The 15,235-nt window shown below is 41.7% G+C and overlaps 1 protein-coding gene across 1 annotated transcript; it reads right to left on the reverse strand.

The window, feature by feature from the left end:
- Positions 1–1,408: 1,408 nt before the first annotated feature.
- Positions 1,409–10,174, reverse strand: nsun3 (NOP2/Sun RNA methyltransferase 3). The gene is made up of 7 exons (XM_080729579.1): positions 10,021–10,174; positions 8,809–8,912; positions 7,123–7,339; positions 6,659–6,872; positions 5,865–6,019; positions 3,215–3,336; positions 1,409–2,790 (listed from the first exon to the last, which is right to left on the reverse strand). Exons 1-7 carry the CDS (start codon positions 10,159–10,161, stop codon positions 2,454–2,456), a joined length of 1,290 nt encoding a protein of 429 aa, XP_080585705.1. The 5' UTR covers positions 10,162–10,174; the 3' UTR covers positions 1,409–2,453.
- Positions 10,175–15,235: the final 5,061 nt, after the last annotated feature.

A 15,235-nucleotide genomic window follows, 5' to 3' on the forward strand; every position in this document is an offset into this window, starting at 1 on the left:
CATTGTATGCCTTGACGTGCTTTTAGTTTAAAATGTATTTTTATTCTGAAAAGCCTTCCTACAAAAACCTGCCTATACAGTACCTACGGTGTCTTTGACAATTTTCATTTATTTTTAGTTTGATTATTAAAAGACTGATATTACTGTCTGAATTGTTTTTTTCCCAGGTCTGTCTAAAGAATTCATTTTTTTCTTTCTAACCCCTAGACTATCAAGTCTTGTTTATATTTCTATGGTTATTTTCTGATTTTAGTCCATATTTAGTTTGTTTTACTCCATTTTATGTATTTATTTTGTTGTGAAGCAGGTTGGAAGCCATTCAGAGAGGTGCTACTTATCCTGTGTTTCTTAAACCAATAAAGATGACTTAATACATTTTCAAACATTGTATTTCTGTTAAATCTAATAGGAGATCTAAGCCTTTTGAACAAAGGATGTTCTGGACATTCAATTCTTACGTTATCCTGCAAGAACGTCAAAACATCAAACATTGTCCGATATAATATATATAATATAATATATATAATAATATATAATCCCACCCTGGTACCCAGGGTGGGATTATGAAATATCACTGCAAAGGTAGACACCATTTTGTAACTTTTTGTGCACTGTAATTGATTTAATGAAACATCCCTCAATTAAAACCAAAAGATGTGTTGTTGTAAGAGATGTGGCTGCCGTCTCAGCAAGTTGAGAAACTTCACCATCCAGAGTTCAAGGGTCATTTAATATGGCTGACTTTCTTCCGAGAAGAACAATGAAAGTAAATAATAGATGGAATAGAGGGATGCATCATAGAAAATGGACAGATAGGGTGTGAATCCTTAGCACTGCTGCGTTTTCTGGCAAACGGTGCAACATATTGTCACTGTGTCAGGCGTCCAAAACGGATACCTTTCAGGAACTGGAAAAAATAACCATGTTCCAATTTAGTTATTTAGACAAAAGCTCTTCTTAATAGTTTTCATTGGTTAAATATAACAATATAACACGCTTTCACTGGTAGAAAAAAAAAAGCTTGTAGTTCAGCTATTTTGGTTGCTATTGTGTGATACAGTGGTACTGTATGACGAAGTAGGGTTTTAATTTACAAAATGTAATAGAAAGTTGAGATATAGAGATATGTTTCTGCCCATCAACAATGTATAAAATAAGAATAATAAAAGTTTTAACGGTACACACTGAAGATGGAAAAGTATTTCAAAGTTGAAAGATGATAAGGAAATAAGGAAAGATGTGCTGTACAGAAACATGGTACAAAATCATTCCCCTTTTATTTCTGTCTTAATGATCTGCTGAAGAAAAACATATATATATTAACACAACCTTATTATTTCAGGACTGGAGAAAGAGGCCTTGAGAGGCAATCACAATGATAATCAGCTCCAGTACTCCCAAGGCTCTCTCAAAGTCTTCCAGCTAACTCTAAACAGTGAATTTAGAAAAACTACTTTCTCATTTAATTCATCCTGTAGGCAATCATTCCAGTGTGAATTAACTCTTAGGCTACTTTATGGTCTCATTATTGCAAGGAAGTTGCTCCTTATGCATTGGAAGAAAAAAAGATGCGCCAAGCCGCCAACCACAAAAATGTGGCTCAGTGACCTTACCAACACTTTACATCTTGAAAGGATTAGGTATACTCTTGGGGACAAACCTTCATAATTTGATAAAGTATGGTCGCCTCGCATAGAATACCTACGCCATACCTTATGCATCAGTAACATAAGCTATACCTGGATGGTCGGGTGTCACTGACGGTGGAGTAGGGTAGGGTGGGAAGGGGGATGGGACTTTCAGAGACATTTATCCACCTGTTTCCGCGATAATTTACTGTAGCATTATTTGTGGGACACATCCGGTTAACAGCAGACATACAAGCTCACGTCGTGTCGCAGATGCAACCGCTGTGAGCTTGTAGATCACACTCGGCTGTGACGCCGGAAATGGCGCACAGCTTCTGCGCAATACGCGATGGGGCGTTGGAAACAGGTGGATAAAGGATAGAATTAACAGAAATTAACTTCATATTGTATTTACTTTTTCTCCATGTGATACTACTTAGGATCATGACTTGTATGTTTTATATTGTTTGTATTGTATATTTATATATATTATTATTTATTTCTGTTAATTGTTTTATTGTGTGTTTTTCATTATGTATAACATTTGTTTTTGATTTTGTGTGGAAAATAGAGAAAAAAGAGCATGTATTGTTGTATATTTCTGACTTAATGTAATTTGCACAAATAAAAAACATTTGAAACACAAAACTGGGCTAGGTACATGTAACTGAGATAAGAGTATTGCCTGCCTCAAACACAATAAAAAAAAAGACAACCAAATAAAATGTGTAAAACAGGTGTTGCTCTGTATTTACTTTGACTGTTGGGTTCTCCCCCAGCACACAAGAACTCACAGTACTCCCAAATGATTTATGTGTGCAAAGCTCAGCATTTCCTTCTAATTCGACACAAGAACATTGGTCCCCAGGTATTGCCCTGCTGAGGGACCACTAGAATGCCATGTTTGTGTGGGTAAGAGGACACAGTGCCATATTGCTTATGCCAAGACGGTGTGTCCTCCGGCTCTCTGTAGTCCGTGTGGGCAGAGTCAAAAGTGAAATGGTTTGAGAAGGGAACGCCAATCTCCTCCCACAGATCTTCAGCCTGGGCCTCAGGGCAGGCGTTGAGAACGCTCTCTACCACGCCGTGGTTCTCACAGCTGGACAACGTGCATGTTGAGTAAACCACGATCCCCCCGGGACGCACTGCTGCCAGTGCAGCACTGCAACGCAAACACGTGCACTTTTAGAATCTCACAATTCCGTTACTATGCTAAAGCCTGATTTATACTTGGTTGCGCACGAGTGTCGCGTCACAGCACGTCACGACGCAGTGTGCAACCAAGTATAAATTAAGCAAAGGAATATAATGGTTTTATAATATTTGAACCCGTGATTGAGAGTGCATTATTATATATAAAAACACTATTTCAGTCACACAGTTCCGGTGCCTACAGTAACTGCATTTGAGTATTTGTGGGAGAAGCTGTCTAGCTTTTGTCAACTGTTTGCCACCCACCTGCCTGCCTCCTGCTTGCAGGGCATATGCATTTAGAATGTCTGAGTGCAGACTGTCAAGATGTATAGGGAGGAGGAGGAGGTCCCTGGGTGCTTTTAGAAGCAGTTTCAAGTTAGAACAGAACCTACCGGAGCAGCTGCGCCTGGAGGCCCGGCAGCCTGCCTCTCTCCCTCAGTCTCTGCTCCCCCTGCTGGTCACTGGTAGAATACAGCCAGCTCCTGTCATTAGAACATGGAGAGTCTACTAAAACCTAAGAGAGAGAGAGACGAGACAGAGAAGACCGTGAGAAGGGGCATAAAACAGAAGTGGCAATGCAAGAGTGGAGACATTCAGAGCATAGTGTTGCTGTCGGGTAGAAACATCTCCATCTCTTGCACAAAAACAAATGTACTTATTTACACCTGTAAACCTGTGATGTGACAATTAGATCTTGATTTTCATTCCATATTTCATCTTTTAGTTGTATTAATAATAATACCCTATGGGCTGTATTATGATTGTCTTAAGTACCAGCTCTTATGGCTTAACTTAAAGGCCTGTCCATACTGTCTCCGACCACCAAACCTTTCGTCGGAAAGGTCCAGTTCAACTACAAAATGAAGTCAGTCGATTCTTCTGAAAAGCATTACCCTGAATTAGAGTTCGGAAAGCTGCATGTCGGACAGTTGGAACTCTCAGACAAAGGTTTGGTGGTTGGAAACAATATGCACAGGCCTTTAAGTTAAGGCATAAGAGCTGGTACCTAAGACCATCAAAATACAGACCTATGTCGTTATAGTACATTGTCCCAACAAAATAACAGATCTACAAGCTCACAGTGCATTTCAACATGTTCCGAGCAAATTCTGCCATTTTTAAATCAAATTTTAAACAAGAGCTTGTGACTAAACAACGACATTGGATTAAATTTTTTTTGAACATACAAGGTTTCCATCTGACAGCGAGAGAAAATGAAAGTGAAAAAAGAGAGATCTTGGTATCCTATGAGAACAAGCCTCCTCCTCCACTGTTTATATTCCTCCAGGCTCTGTTCACATTGTTTATTCGCCTGTGTTGTGCAAAACCCTTTCTATCTTAGTATTTTTGTGTTCCAGCATCTCTTATCTCGTGTCCTTCATCCCAATCTACCTCATTTACTTTCATTGTTCTTCTCAGCCATATTAAATGTGACCCCTGACCTAGATGGTGAGGTTTTTCAATTTGCTGAGGTGGCAGCCACATCTGTTTTAATTAAGTGATGTTTCATTAAATCAATTCCTTAAAAGAAAAAAGGGGGGGGGGAGAACTAATGGCCTGGGACAGGTGCGTAGGAGCAGGCAACCAGTACAAACAAGTAGTTTATTACAACATTTCGGTCTAAACTACCTTCATCAGGTGTATTTGATACCCCATACCTCATTCATTAAATTCCAAAACTGTTACTTTTCAGAAAATTGAACAAATAACCTCCGTTCCAAAGGACTCATGTAGTTATTATCTAGTCACAAGCTGTTGTTAATACTTTTCATTGGTTCAATATTTATAATACCCATAGACACACTTAACCACTTTCACTTTTTCACAGTTTCGTCTACTTTAGCTACTTTTGAGTAACTCTGTAGTTCAGGGGTCTTCAACAGGGGGTCCGGGACCCCTAGGGGGTCCTCAGAGTTACTACAAGGGGTTCTCCAAATCTTTGTGTGATAGAAGCTTTTTTTCTCCTTTTCTATATTAACCATTTGCGCCCTAGCGTCCATATTCGTAGAACTTTAGCCAAAAATAGCAGATCTACAAGCTCACAACGCCTCGCAGCGCGAGGCGTTGTGAGCTTGTAGATCGGCTATTTTCGGCAAAGAGTTTTGGTGTAGAGGGGGAAAAAAGAGCAGACTAAGTAAGAGTGAAAGGTCAAGTTTATTAAGTATTGACGGTTCAAGTGGTTAAATATCTGGAAACACATATTTAGATGAACCCAAAATACACAGATGATTGTGCTGTCAAATGATGGAACTAACTATATGGTATCTATGGGTTGAGGGGGTCCCTGCTTCATGGCTCTCGACTAAGGGGTCCTTGGCCTGAAAACGTTGAAGACCCCTGCTGTAGTTTGACAAAGAAGGCCATAACAGAAAAAAAAAGGAAAAAAACAGAACCACTAAGTGATTCTCACAAGTTGACCCGCATCCATTGCATGATACCCGCAATACCAGTTGGGTGCAAGTAAAGGAAATATTTTAAAACGAGGTACCTCACATCTTTGTCTAAATGAGCAAAACTAGTCGGTTTCCAAGTTATCAATTTCATACAGATGTAGATCATTCATTTTTAAGTTTCACCACGTTGGGCATTTGTGATGTTGAATAGAAAATACTAGGTGAGCCAACCATATTACTATAGGGCAGTGTTGGTTAAAGAAGTGCAACTACTCCCTCTGTTGGATATTTCTTTCTTTCTTTCTTTGGAATTGTGTGTTTGAATTTTCACTAGATGCATGAATTTGAAAGCATGTGACTTTTGATATTGGATAATGTATTGTTCTTGACTCCTAATTTTTATTTTTTATTTTTTTTGCAGTATGCATATCATTTGTAGTGAGCTCTTGTAGATTTTACCACAGACGTCCACACGTTAGTTTAAATACAGTAATATGAGTGTGCAATAAAGAAAGAGTATGTAATATATGTCAGGATATGCTTAGTTTTCCAATGCTCCTGGCCATAACATTAAAAGGTGCAATACAAGGGTGCACTGTATACTATATTGCCAGATATCAAAACTATAAAGCATCATTTCTTTACCCACCTTATCATAAGTGCCTGCTTCACTCTGCCCAAACGATCTGCCATCCCGGCTGGATACGACCACTGAGCTGCTTTGTGACTGGGGAAGAAAGGATTCCAGGGTTTTGACCAGCCAGTCTCTCCGCTGGGGGTCTGGCTCATTACAGCACAGCAATGCTGGAACAGACCGTAGCAAATATCAAATATTTTTAGGCTGTGACCCCCAAAATAAACATATATAAGCTGGGGACCCCTACCCTGACAAGCACTAGGAATTGTAGGTATTACATTTAATGTGACTCGGTTCCACAGATAAATATTGTGAAAATATTTTCCCAATGTTCTCTCTCCTCTTGCTTCATATTTAACAGTTTGACAAGTTTGGTATTAAAACAGTCTTGAAAGTCCTTAAATTGTCCATTTGTGTCACTTATTTAGGTTTGTTTACCGTTGAGTGAGATTTTTTTTTTACATTAAGCTAATCATCTGGGGACCCCACAAAATAATTTGGGGTCCTGACCCCAAGTTTGAGAACCACTACCGTAGCATATCAGAGATGTGATCAATAGCTAGAACAAATGCATTCAATAGAGACAACTTATACATGATTGACAATTGATATTACTAACTTAAATCATGATTGGCAAACTGCTTGAAGGCATCATTTTGGGTTTCAGTGTTTGAACTTCAAGAATGAACAGCTTGTTGAATAATACCGTCTTATTCTAGTATAAACTGCACAAAGCCACAGAAACTAACAATGGAACAGGATATAATTATATGGTATATATATTTGGCTAGAAATGGGTGTTTTACCTGGGTTGGCAGTTTGCATAATGGCTAAGGCTTTGCCCCCGGGGGCAGAGCAAAGATCCAGGACTCTGTCACCATCTCTGACTTGCAACGCCAGCACTGGCAGCAAGGAGGCAGCGTTCAGCAGGTAGTACTGCTTCAGCTGCCCTGGTCTGTGAGGCTGGGAGGGAAAACGCAACGCTGTCTGGTGTACGTAACACTGTAGAAAGGCTGGAGGCTGACAGGATGAAGACAGGAGTCAGGGTTATTATAGTTTACTAAAATCAACTAAATAACTACATCTATAAATCTAAGAAGAACTATATATATATATATATATATATATATATATACTGTATATAACTGTATATATATATATATATATATATATATATATATATGATAAAATAAACAAGCAAACACTGATCAGCAAAGTCTCTTCAAAACGAACCTAAAAAGGAAAACAAAATGTTCAAAACAGCACTGACCTTGGAAGACAGGACCCCAGACGGAGAGGCCAGACAGAATGGTTGAGAGGCGGTGTCTGGAGGGCCATGGGGCTCCCTGGCTTCTGGGGCCCAGTCAGTCTGCAGCAGCAAGCTGCAGAAGCCCTGTGATGTGAGCATGTGCTTGACATCTGTCAGGGTGGTGAAGCGGTTGAGCAGGACCGCATACTGCCAGGAATGAGGGTCCAGGAGCGCCGCTCTGTAGAGGACAGTCCAAAGGAATGGCATAAACAGTGTGCGTGTGTTCGCCTTGTCACACTAGACAGTGGTTCTCAAACCTTTTCATGTCAAGGTCCCACAAAGAAATACTGTATGTATTTGGCCATGGACCCCCATCCGAAAGTCTTAAGTGCCAGGGACCCCATACGAGATTTGTATTCAAAACGTTTCTGATGAATTCCAAATAATTTCATTTGGAATATATTGGCTGTTTGAAAATGGCCAATGTATAAAGGTTAAAATGGTTAAAATGTTTTTATACTATATTAACTCGATTTGCTGGGGACCCTTGGAAACCCCCTCAAGGACCACTGAGGGTCCCCAGACTGCAATTTGAGAAACAATGGCTTACGAGTACCAAATGTCCCAACAAATATAGTAGAATTTGAGAGAAGACAGATTGTTTTTATGGTTAAAAGATATTTTTAGGGGTGCTCGGCTGGTGCAGGGGTAAAAGTACCACAGCACAGACTACAAGTTTGAAACCTCCACATGGGTCCAACTTGGCAGAGCGACATACTACATACAAACACAATTGGCCGTGTGCATGGAGGGTGATCTTTGTCACTGAGCTAGCAGCACCTGTCAGCAGGGGGTGATGGCCTGGAGGAGTAGGACAAAGGCACTTCATACTGGCTGCCAGTGGCTGGAGAGCCAGTAAGGATGAATTGTATTACACACTTAAAGGAGGAGTTCGCCCATTTTCAATCTTATTGGCATAAAATTGGTCCTCACTAATTTATTGTAAGATAAGATGGCACACTTTTCATCCACTTGCTGTCTCTCAGATGTGGTCTGTGCTGGTCAGTTCAGAAACATGCCAAACAATAAGATAATCAATGGGGATTCCAAATCTTTGTCTTCCAGGAAAGTTAGCATGCCAAAATACAAGCAATGTTTTGGTTGCATCAATAAATAATACAATACAAAGGTTTGAAATCTGAAATGAACAAACTTGCCTACCAAAGAGACTGAGACTGTTTTCACACTATTAAATATCTTTGCTGAAAATAGATCTACAAGCTCACAATGTTGTGACAGTGAGCTTTTAGATCTGTTACTTTCTGTGGAAGTTTCCCCCATAAGGCTAGGGCTCCACCAAAAAGACGGCGTCGTGCCGGCTTCACAAAATGAACCGGGGCGAATTTGAGCGTCATGATGTTGACGTCGGCAGTGGAGCACCCTTCATTAATTAAAACAGGAGCGTTCCCAGCGTTGACGTTGACGCGACGCTCCACGCGCCCAGTGGAGCCGGGGGGTAGCAAGGATGCTGGAGTTAAAATAAGAATTAGGGAGGACCAGATAAGGTTGAACATTTGTCAGTGGGTGAAGGCGTGCTGGGGATTTTGGCATAAAAACTAAATTGTGTGTGTGTGTGTGTGTGTGTGTGTGTGTTTGTTTGTTTTACTGTATCAGGAGTGAGAACACTTGAACTGTTGCAGTCTTTACCTTGCAGATGTCCATAATCTTCCAAGTTCATGACTGTATTGTTGATCAAAACAGTCCAATATTGGTTGGCATGGAGATCTCTTTTTCTTTTGGCTTCGCTTTATCTGTGGTAAAAATAAGGAGGCTTAATATAGGTTATGTTGTAAAGTAAACTGTAGGAGTGGAAAATTAGACTTTATTTAAGCTTCTACTAAAAAAAGGCTCTGACAGCTTGGGTTTCTTGCTCAGCTGCTAGGAGTTTAAATTAGTACTATGGTACTAATCATGATAGATGAGTTTCATATGATGTCACTGCTATTCTACAACAGATACAACTGTTCGAAACAATTTGGAATTATTGATTAGTCAGTTTACTTACACTGTAGTGTACCTGTACTGTGTGTGTGTGTGTGTGTGTGTGTGTGTGTGTGTGTGTGTGTGTGTGTGTGTGTTAAATGATCAGCATCATTCATTGTAAATATGTAGCCACTAGCCACAAGCAACTTAGGGGCTCCAACCATGAAACAGAGAGATCCCATTGACTGTATTATACGACAATAAAACCATCAATATTGCACCTGTACTATTAACAGCTTGGATTATCATCTTTGTCTCTGTCAAGACTTGGTTTGAAAAACTGTTTGTAAATCATTCAACATCCATCCGTTTAGAAATCTCAAACAAAGTCTTAACAGAGTGGGGGTTTCAGGTGCAATATTCATGATTTTATTCATCGTTCAGATATGATGACTTTTCTGTTTCATGAATGGGCTGTCACTGGGTCAGATTATACCACATGATGATAACCAGGCATTGGGTTAAGCCAGGGGTCTTCAAAGGGGGTCCGGGACCCAGAGTTACTACAAGTTCTACTACAAGTATCTACAAGCTCTCAGAGCTTGTAGATTGGCCATTTTTGGCCAATAGGTTTGGTGTAGAGGTTAAAAACAAAAAAACACATTAACACGAACCCAACATACAGTAGACTGATGACAGTGCTGTCAAACAAGTCTATAAATCTATCTATGAAAATCAGCAAGAGACTTTTATATTATGTAGAGGGGGTCCCTGCTTCTCTCTCTCTCTCTCTCTCTCTCTCTCTCTCTCTACTAAGGGGTCCTTGGCCTGAAAACGTTGAAGACCCCTGGTTTAAGCTACAGTACACTTACATCCTAACCTACCACCATCAGAGTTTGGTATTTTAAAGGTGTTTCAGTCAGTCCAGTGTTTTACCTGGATGGGAATTCCTTGTTGCTCAGTCGGCTGTTCTAACGCATTGTTAGAGTTGTAAGAACAGAATAAACGTTCAGTTCTGTAACAAATCAACCTCCTGTTGATATGAGACAACACTGTTGAACGTAAACGTTTCAACATTCGCCTGCCTTGTTACTGTCATCTCTCTGTAACCATAAAGCATGAATGATTCCACATTCACAACACCGAGTTTATCATGACCCCGGAAGAAAAATAATAGGGAGAGGAAACGTACGTTCCTAAAATACGTCCTCCCCGAACTTGGACAGCACCGACCGTTCCCACCGTTAAACGTTAACTTGCGTATCATTCTGATTTAATGGAGTTAAAGGACTTAATACAAATAATTAATGGGGGGAGGCAAAAGCCAATCTTTGGGAAGACTGGGCACTACTTTACTTGGGAAAGTTGGGGGGAAGACTGGGCAAGTCAAGTTGTCTGTCTTTCAATGTTATATGATACATATATTACATAAGCTAAAGTTCCTGTGTAAATAATCTGTTAAATTTACAAGGATCTCCTTTTAAATTGACCTTGTAGCCTACCAGTCATTTGTGCTGTCATGAAATTGTACTCTTTTCTATTGCAAACTCAACTGCTAATAAACTCACTCGTCAATAGAGGGCGCTAGGGTGCCACCTAGGGTTGCCACCTTTCAGAAATTGAAATAAGGAACACCTCTTCCGGGCACGCGGTGCGTGCGTTCCGTGCGCGTGGCACAGCCGCCGGCCGGCGAAAAAATGCAGTCCCAAACCCATGAAATGCATGCATAGAATAGTTATAACTATAACACACAACATGGTATAACCTATATTGTTTTGCAGTTTGAAGTGGCCAATTGTTTCTAAAATATGAATAAGTTAATTTTGTATGAAATAAAGCAATGTATGCATGATTTGAACCTGGCTCTTGTATTGGGTCACTTGGTGGTCAGTAAAGAGAAGGTAGTCAAGAAACCATTAAGTCATATACTTAAAGTTTAAAGTGCTTTATTAGCAACGAAGATTAAACATTTTTTACTTTAGGCTGAATAGGCTTCACTAGCCTGAACCTGAGCATAGCCTAGTTTAAAGTGCTTTATTAGCAATGAACATTGAACATTTTTACTTTAGGCTGAATAGGCTTCACTAGCCTAAACCTGAGCATAGCCTATTTTATAAAGTGTCTACTGTCTACAATCTACTGTCTTGACACTCTAACCAAAATTGTTCTATAGATCATAATCTACAAATTGGAAGTGAAAAATAAACTTTAACACAAATTTAAAATGAAAACCAAAAATTACATGTACACGGAACCCCACTATAGGCAGAGCGTAGAGCGCACCACAGCCGCAGCGACTGCGAGCCGCCCGGGGAGCCGCCTCACAGGCGGTTCTTCGCGCCTCTCCCTCCTTTTGCTGTCTTTTCCTGTGTTTTATTTCATTCATTATTGTTAAATTCTGTGTTGAGGTTTGTGTGACAGACCTTTATGGGGCATTTGGTTAAATACGGAACAAACCGCGTTCCGTATTGGTTCAATACGGAACGCATCTTTTAATTGTCCAATACGGAACGATTCCGTATTATACGGAACGGGTGGCAACCCTAGTGCCACCCTGCCATATCAAAAACCACAACCCAAGCAAAAAAACAAACAAACAAACAAATAGGCCTAGGTTTATTATAAAATATGGAATCGATTTAAATCTACCCAGAGCCTTGTATTAGAGAGAGTCACGGCACTCCCGTTCAGTTCATGGGGCCAAGTCTTCTACACACACATCTATTTGGCGTATAGTGACAAAGCGTGAACCAGAAGTTTACAGAATGCATTGAAGTCTATGAGGGAAAAGTGACATTTTGAGTTACATGAACCGTGTGACCAGCGCCGTTTCTGACAAGCTTTCAGTACAGCCGCAATGTTGGTGAGTTAACTTTGTTTAATACAATCAGATAGGACTTTTCTGTTATTTTCGGCTATCAATGGCAGAAAGTAGTTTTTTGCGACTCAGTAGGCGTTGCTGCATAACTTCCAGCAACAGTGATGTCACGCGCATACCCTCTATTGTAATAGTTTAACTTTGCATAGCCAGTATGGGCACTGGGCAGAGCCGCATCATTATTATGCTTGCGAACAGGCAAACCCTTGGCTCTATCTGGGCTACATAAATGAACATAGGCTACCCTTTATTACATTGATTGATTGATTGATTGATTGATTGATTGATTGATTGATTGAATACTTTATTAACAGTTTGCAGAGACAGATATGGGACGTACAGTACAATACAAGGTCATAACCCCCACTCCATGGGGTCCTATGTACACCTGTTGCTTATTTGCTTACTAGCCTGCCATGTTTTTAATCTGCAATTATTTTTTTACCTGCAAACTACAAAATCAGCGTAGAGTTTCATGCATTTAATTGCACACACACAGCTCTACATAGTTCCTCTCTGTTGATATAGGCTACCGGTATTCGTTTTTTGGTCAAATACCCTGTGGCTATATGACTGCCCCGAGAGAGGTGTTGCTATGACAGAAGTCTCGTGTAGCCAGACAACTATTCCACCATCTCCGAATGCAATATATAATTTTAAGGGCACCCCAGTTTGATATGCATTTGGCCACGGACTCCCATTTGGTACAATTTATTAAGTATGGCTACACTGTAAAATCTCCAGAGATGTTAATTTAACTCTGACATTCAGTGTTGAAATGGAACCGGATCCAAAAGGACTCGGTTAGGGTCAATTTGGTTCTATTTGTACACTCTCAGAGCTACAGACTCATAGGGGTCCACTTGGACCCCTGGTGGGACCTGGACCCGGCGTTCAGGACCAGAGGTCTAATAGAGCAGGGGTCTTCAACAGGGGGTCCGAGACCCCTAGGAGGTCCTCAGAGTTACTAAAGTGGGTCCTCCAAATCATCCAATCCTTTATCCTAAAAACTTGAACCCTAGTGTCCATTTTCTGAGAACTGTAGCCAAAAATAGCAGATCTACAAGCTCACCATGCCTTGCACGCCTCGCACTGCGAGGCATTGTGAGCTTGTATATCGGCTATTTTCGGCAAAGAGGTTTTGTGTAGAGGGGAAAAAGAGCAGACTAAGTACAGAGCGAAAGGCAAGTTTGTTAAGTATTGATGGTTCAAGTGGTTAAATATCTGAAAACACACATTAACATGAAATCCAAAATACACTGATGATTCTGCTGTCAAACAATGAAACTTATGGAATCTATGAAAAAGTTGTGGGGGTCCCTGCTTTGTCTCTCTCTCTCAACTAAGGGGTCCTTGGCCTGAAAACGTTGAAGACCCCTGCTATAGAGCGCTCACCATGGAAACATGCAGATCCATAATAGGCACAGCTGGTGACGCCACGATATGTTACGAATGATCTGTAGGTCCTATATAGTGTCCCCGCCCACCCGAGCAGTCTCACTTCGCTTGCAGAGCACCAACAAACGCTGAGATCGTATGACTACGGGAGAAGACGAGCTCATCGAGAAGCAAAGGAAATGTATGGGGATTACATGACGACAAATGAGAACACAACCCCAGTCACAGAGGTACGGGAGTTGGAGAATAAGGTGGAGGAGGAGGAGAAAATGCTAGAAGAGAAAGAGAAGAGGCTGCAGGCCTGGGGATGCAACATAGATGATCGAGAGATGGCTTTAACACAGTTGGCAAAAAAGCTAGAGGAGAGGGAGGAGAAAGCTGTGGCCTTGATAACGGAGGTGGAGAAGAGGAAGAAGGTGGTTGAGGTGGTTGAGAGAAGAGAGAGCAAAGTGAGGGATGAGGACATCCTGGACACCACCTGTGTCAGTGAAACACAGAGAGATCAGAGAGATCAGAGACCTGGAACTCCACCTGTACATAGAGAACAACCCAGACCTGTGAGGGAAGGTAAACAGGGGGAGGCAGAACAAAGGCAACCCACCGCTCACCAACTGTTTGTGGGAAACATCCCTAACGATGTGGACAAGGCTGAACTCACAGAGCTCTTTGAGCCATTCGGCAGAGTCCTGGATGTCATTATCAATAATGTCGGGAAGCTCCGTAACTTTGGCTTTGTGGTGTTTGACAACTCGGAACCCGTACAGCAGATACTCAGTAAGAGGCCCATAACATTCCGTGGTAACCTGCAACTAAACGTGGAAGAGATTAAAGCGAAAAAAGATGGAAGAAAGGGGGTTCCGCGGAGCCCACCGACCCATGCACAGAAACAAAGCTTTGACAGCAGACATGGTGGGGGCCAGGAGGAGGAGGAAAGGTCTGCAGCGACTCCCAACCCTGTACTCTCAGCGGAGGCAGAGAAGGCAATAAAGCCTGCAGCCATGGAAGAAGAGCAGAGACTGAAGGATTGGAGACACAATTTAGTGGACTGGGAGACGGCTTTGAAGGAGATGGAAGCAAAGCTTGCTGAGAGGGAGGAAAGAGCTAAGGCCAAGATAATAGAGGTTGAGAAGATGAAGCAGAAGTTGCTGGAGAGGGAGAACAAAGCAAGGGAGAAGGACTCCCTGGACACCCTTATTCCTGAGACACAGAGAGACCAGATACCTGGAGGCCCTTCCCCTGCAAATAGAGGAACCAGACCAGTGGGTGAAGGGAAACAAGGGGATTCACAGGTCAGGAAACCCACTGCGCACCAACTGTTTGTGGGAAACGTCCCTCTTGATGTGGACAAGACTGAGCTTGTGGAGTTCTTTGAGCAATTTGGCAGAGTGCTGGAGTTCACTATCAAGAGCAGAGGTAAGCAAAGCAACTTTGGCTTTGTGTTGTTTGACGATTCAGAACCTGTACAACAGATCCTCAGTAAAGGAAACATAACTTTCCGTGGTAACTGGCATCTCAATGTGGAGGAGATAAAAAGTAGGTCATCAAAGAAGGCAGTACCATGGAGCCCACCGACCCATGCACATAAATCTAGCTTTGACACCAGACAGGGTGCTGGCCAGGAGAACGATGAGAAGCAGCCGGAGATGGAGCAACAAGAGATGGAGCAACAAGAGATGGAGCAGCAGGGGAAGGAGCAGCAGGAGGAGGAGAAGGAGGAGGAGGAGTCTGCAGCGACTGCCAGCCCTGGATTGTTGGCGGAGGCCGAGAGGGTGGTGGTGAAACCTGCAGCTATGGAAGAGGAGGAGAAGAGACTGAAGTCTTGGGGACACAATCTAGATGATTGGGAGATGGCGTTGAGGGAGAAGGAAAAGAACC

This window comes from Nannobrachium achirus (assembly GCF_963921795.1).
Source record: "Nannobrachium achirus genome assembly, chromosome: 7".
Taxonomy (NCBI): domain Eukaryota; kingdom Metazoa; phylum Chordata; class Actinopteri; order Myctophiformes; family Myctophidae; genus Nannobrachium; species Nannobrachium achirus.

Coding starts and splice junctions, on each gene's coding strand:
- nsun3 (XM_080729579.1), bottom strand. CDS start 10,161: ATGTTGAAACGTTTACGTTCAACAGTGTTGTCTCATATCAACAGGAGG. Junction 7,340..8,808: donor AGATTATGGACATCTGCAAG/GTAAAGACTGCA, acceptor TGTCCTCTACAG/AGCGGCGCTCCTGGACCCTC. Junction 6,873..7,122: donor CTGGGGTCCTGTCTTCCAAG/GTCAGTGCTGTT, acceptor TCATCCTGTCAG/CCTCCAGCCTTTCTACAGTG.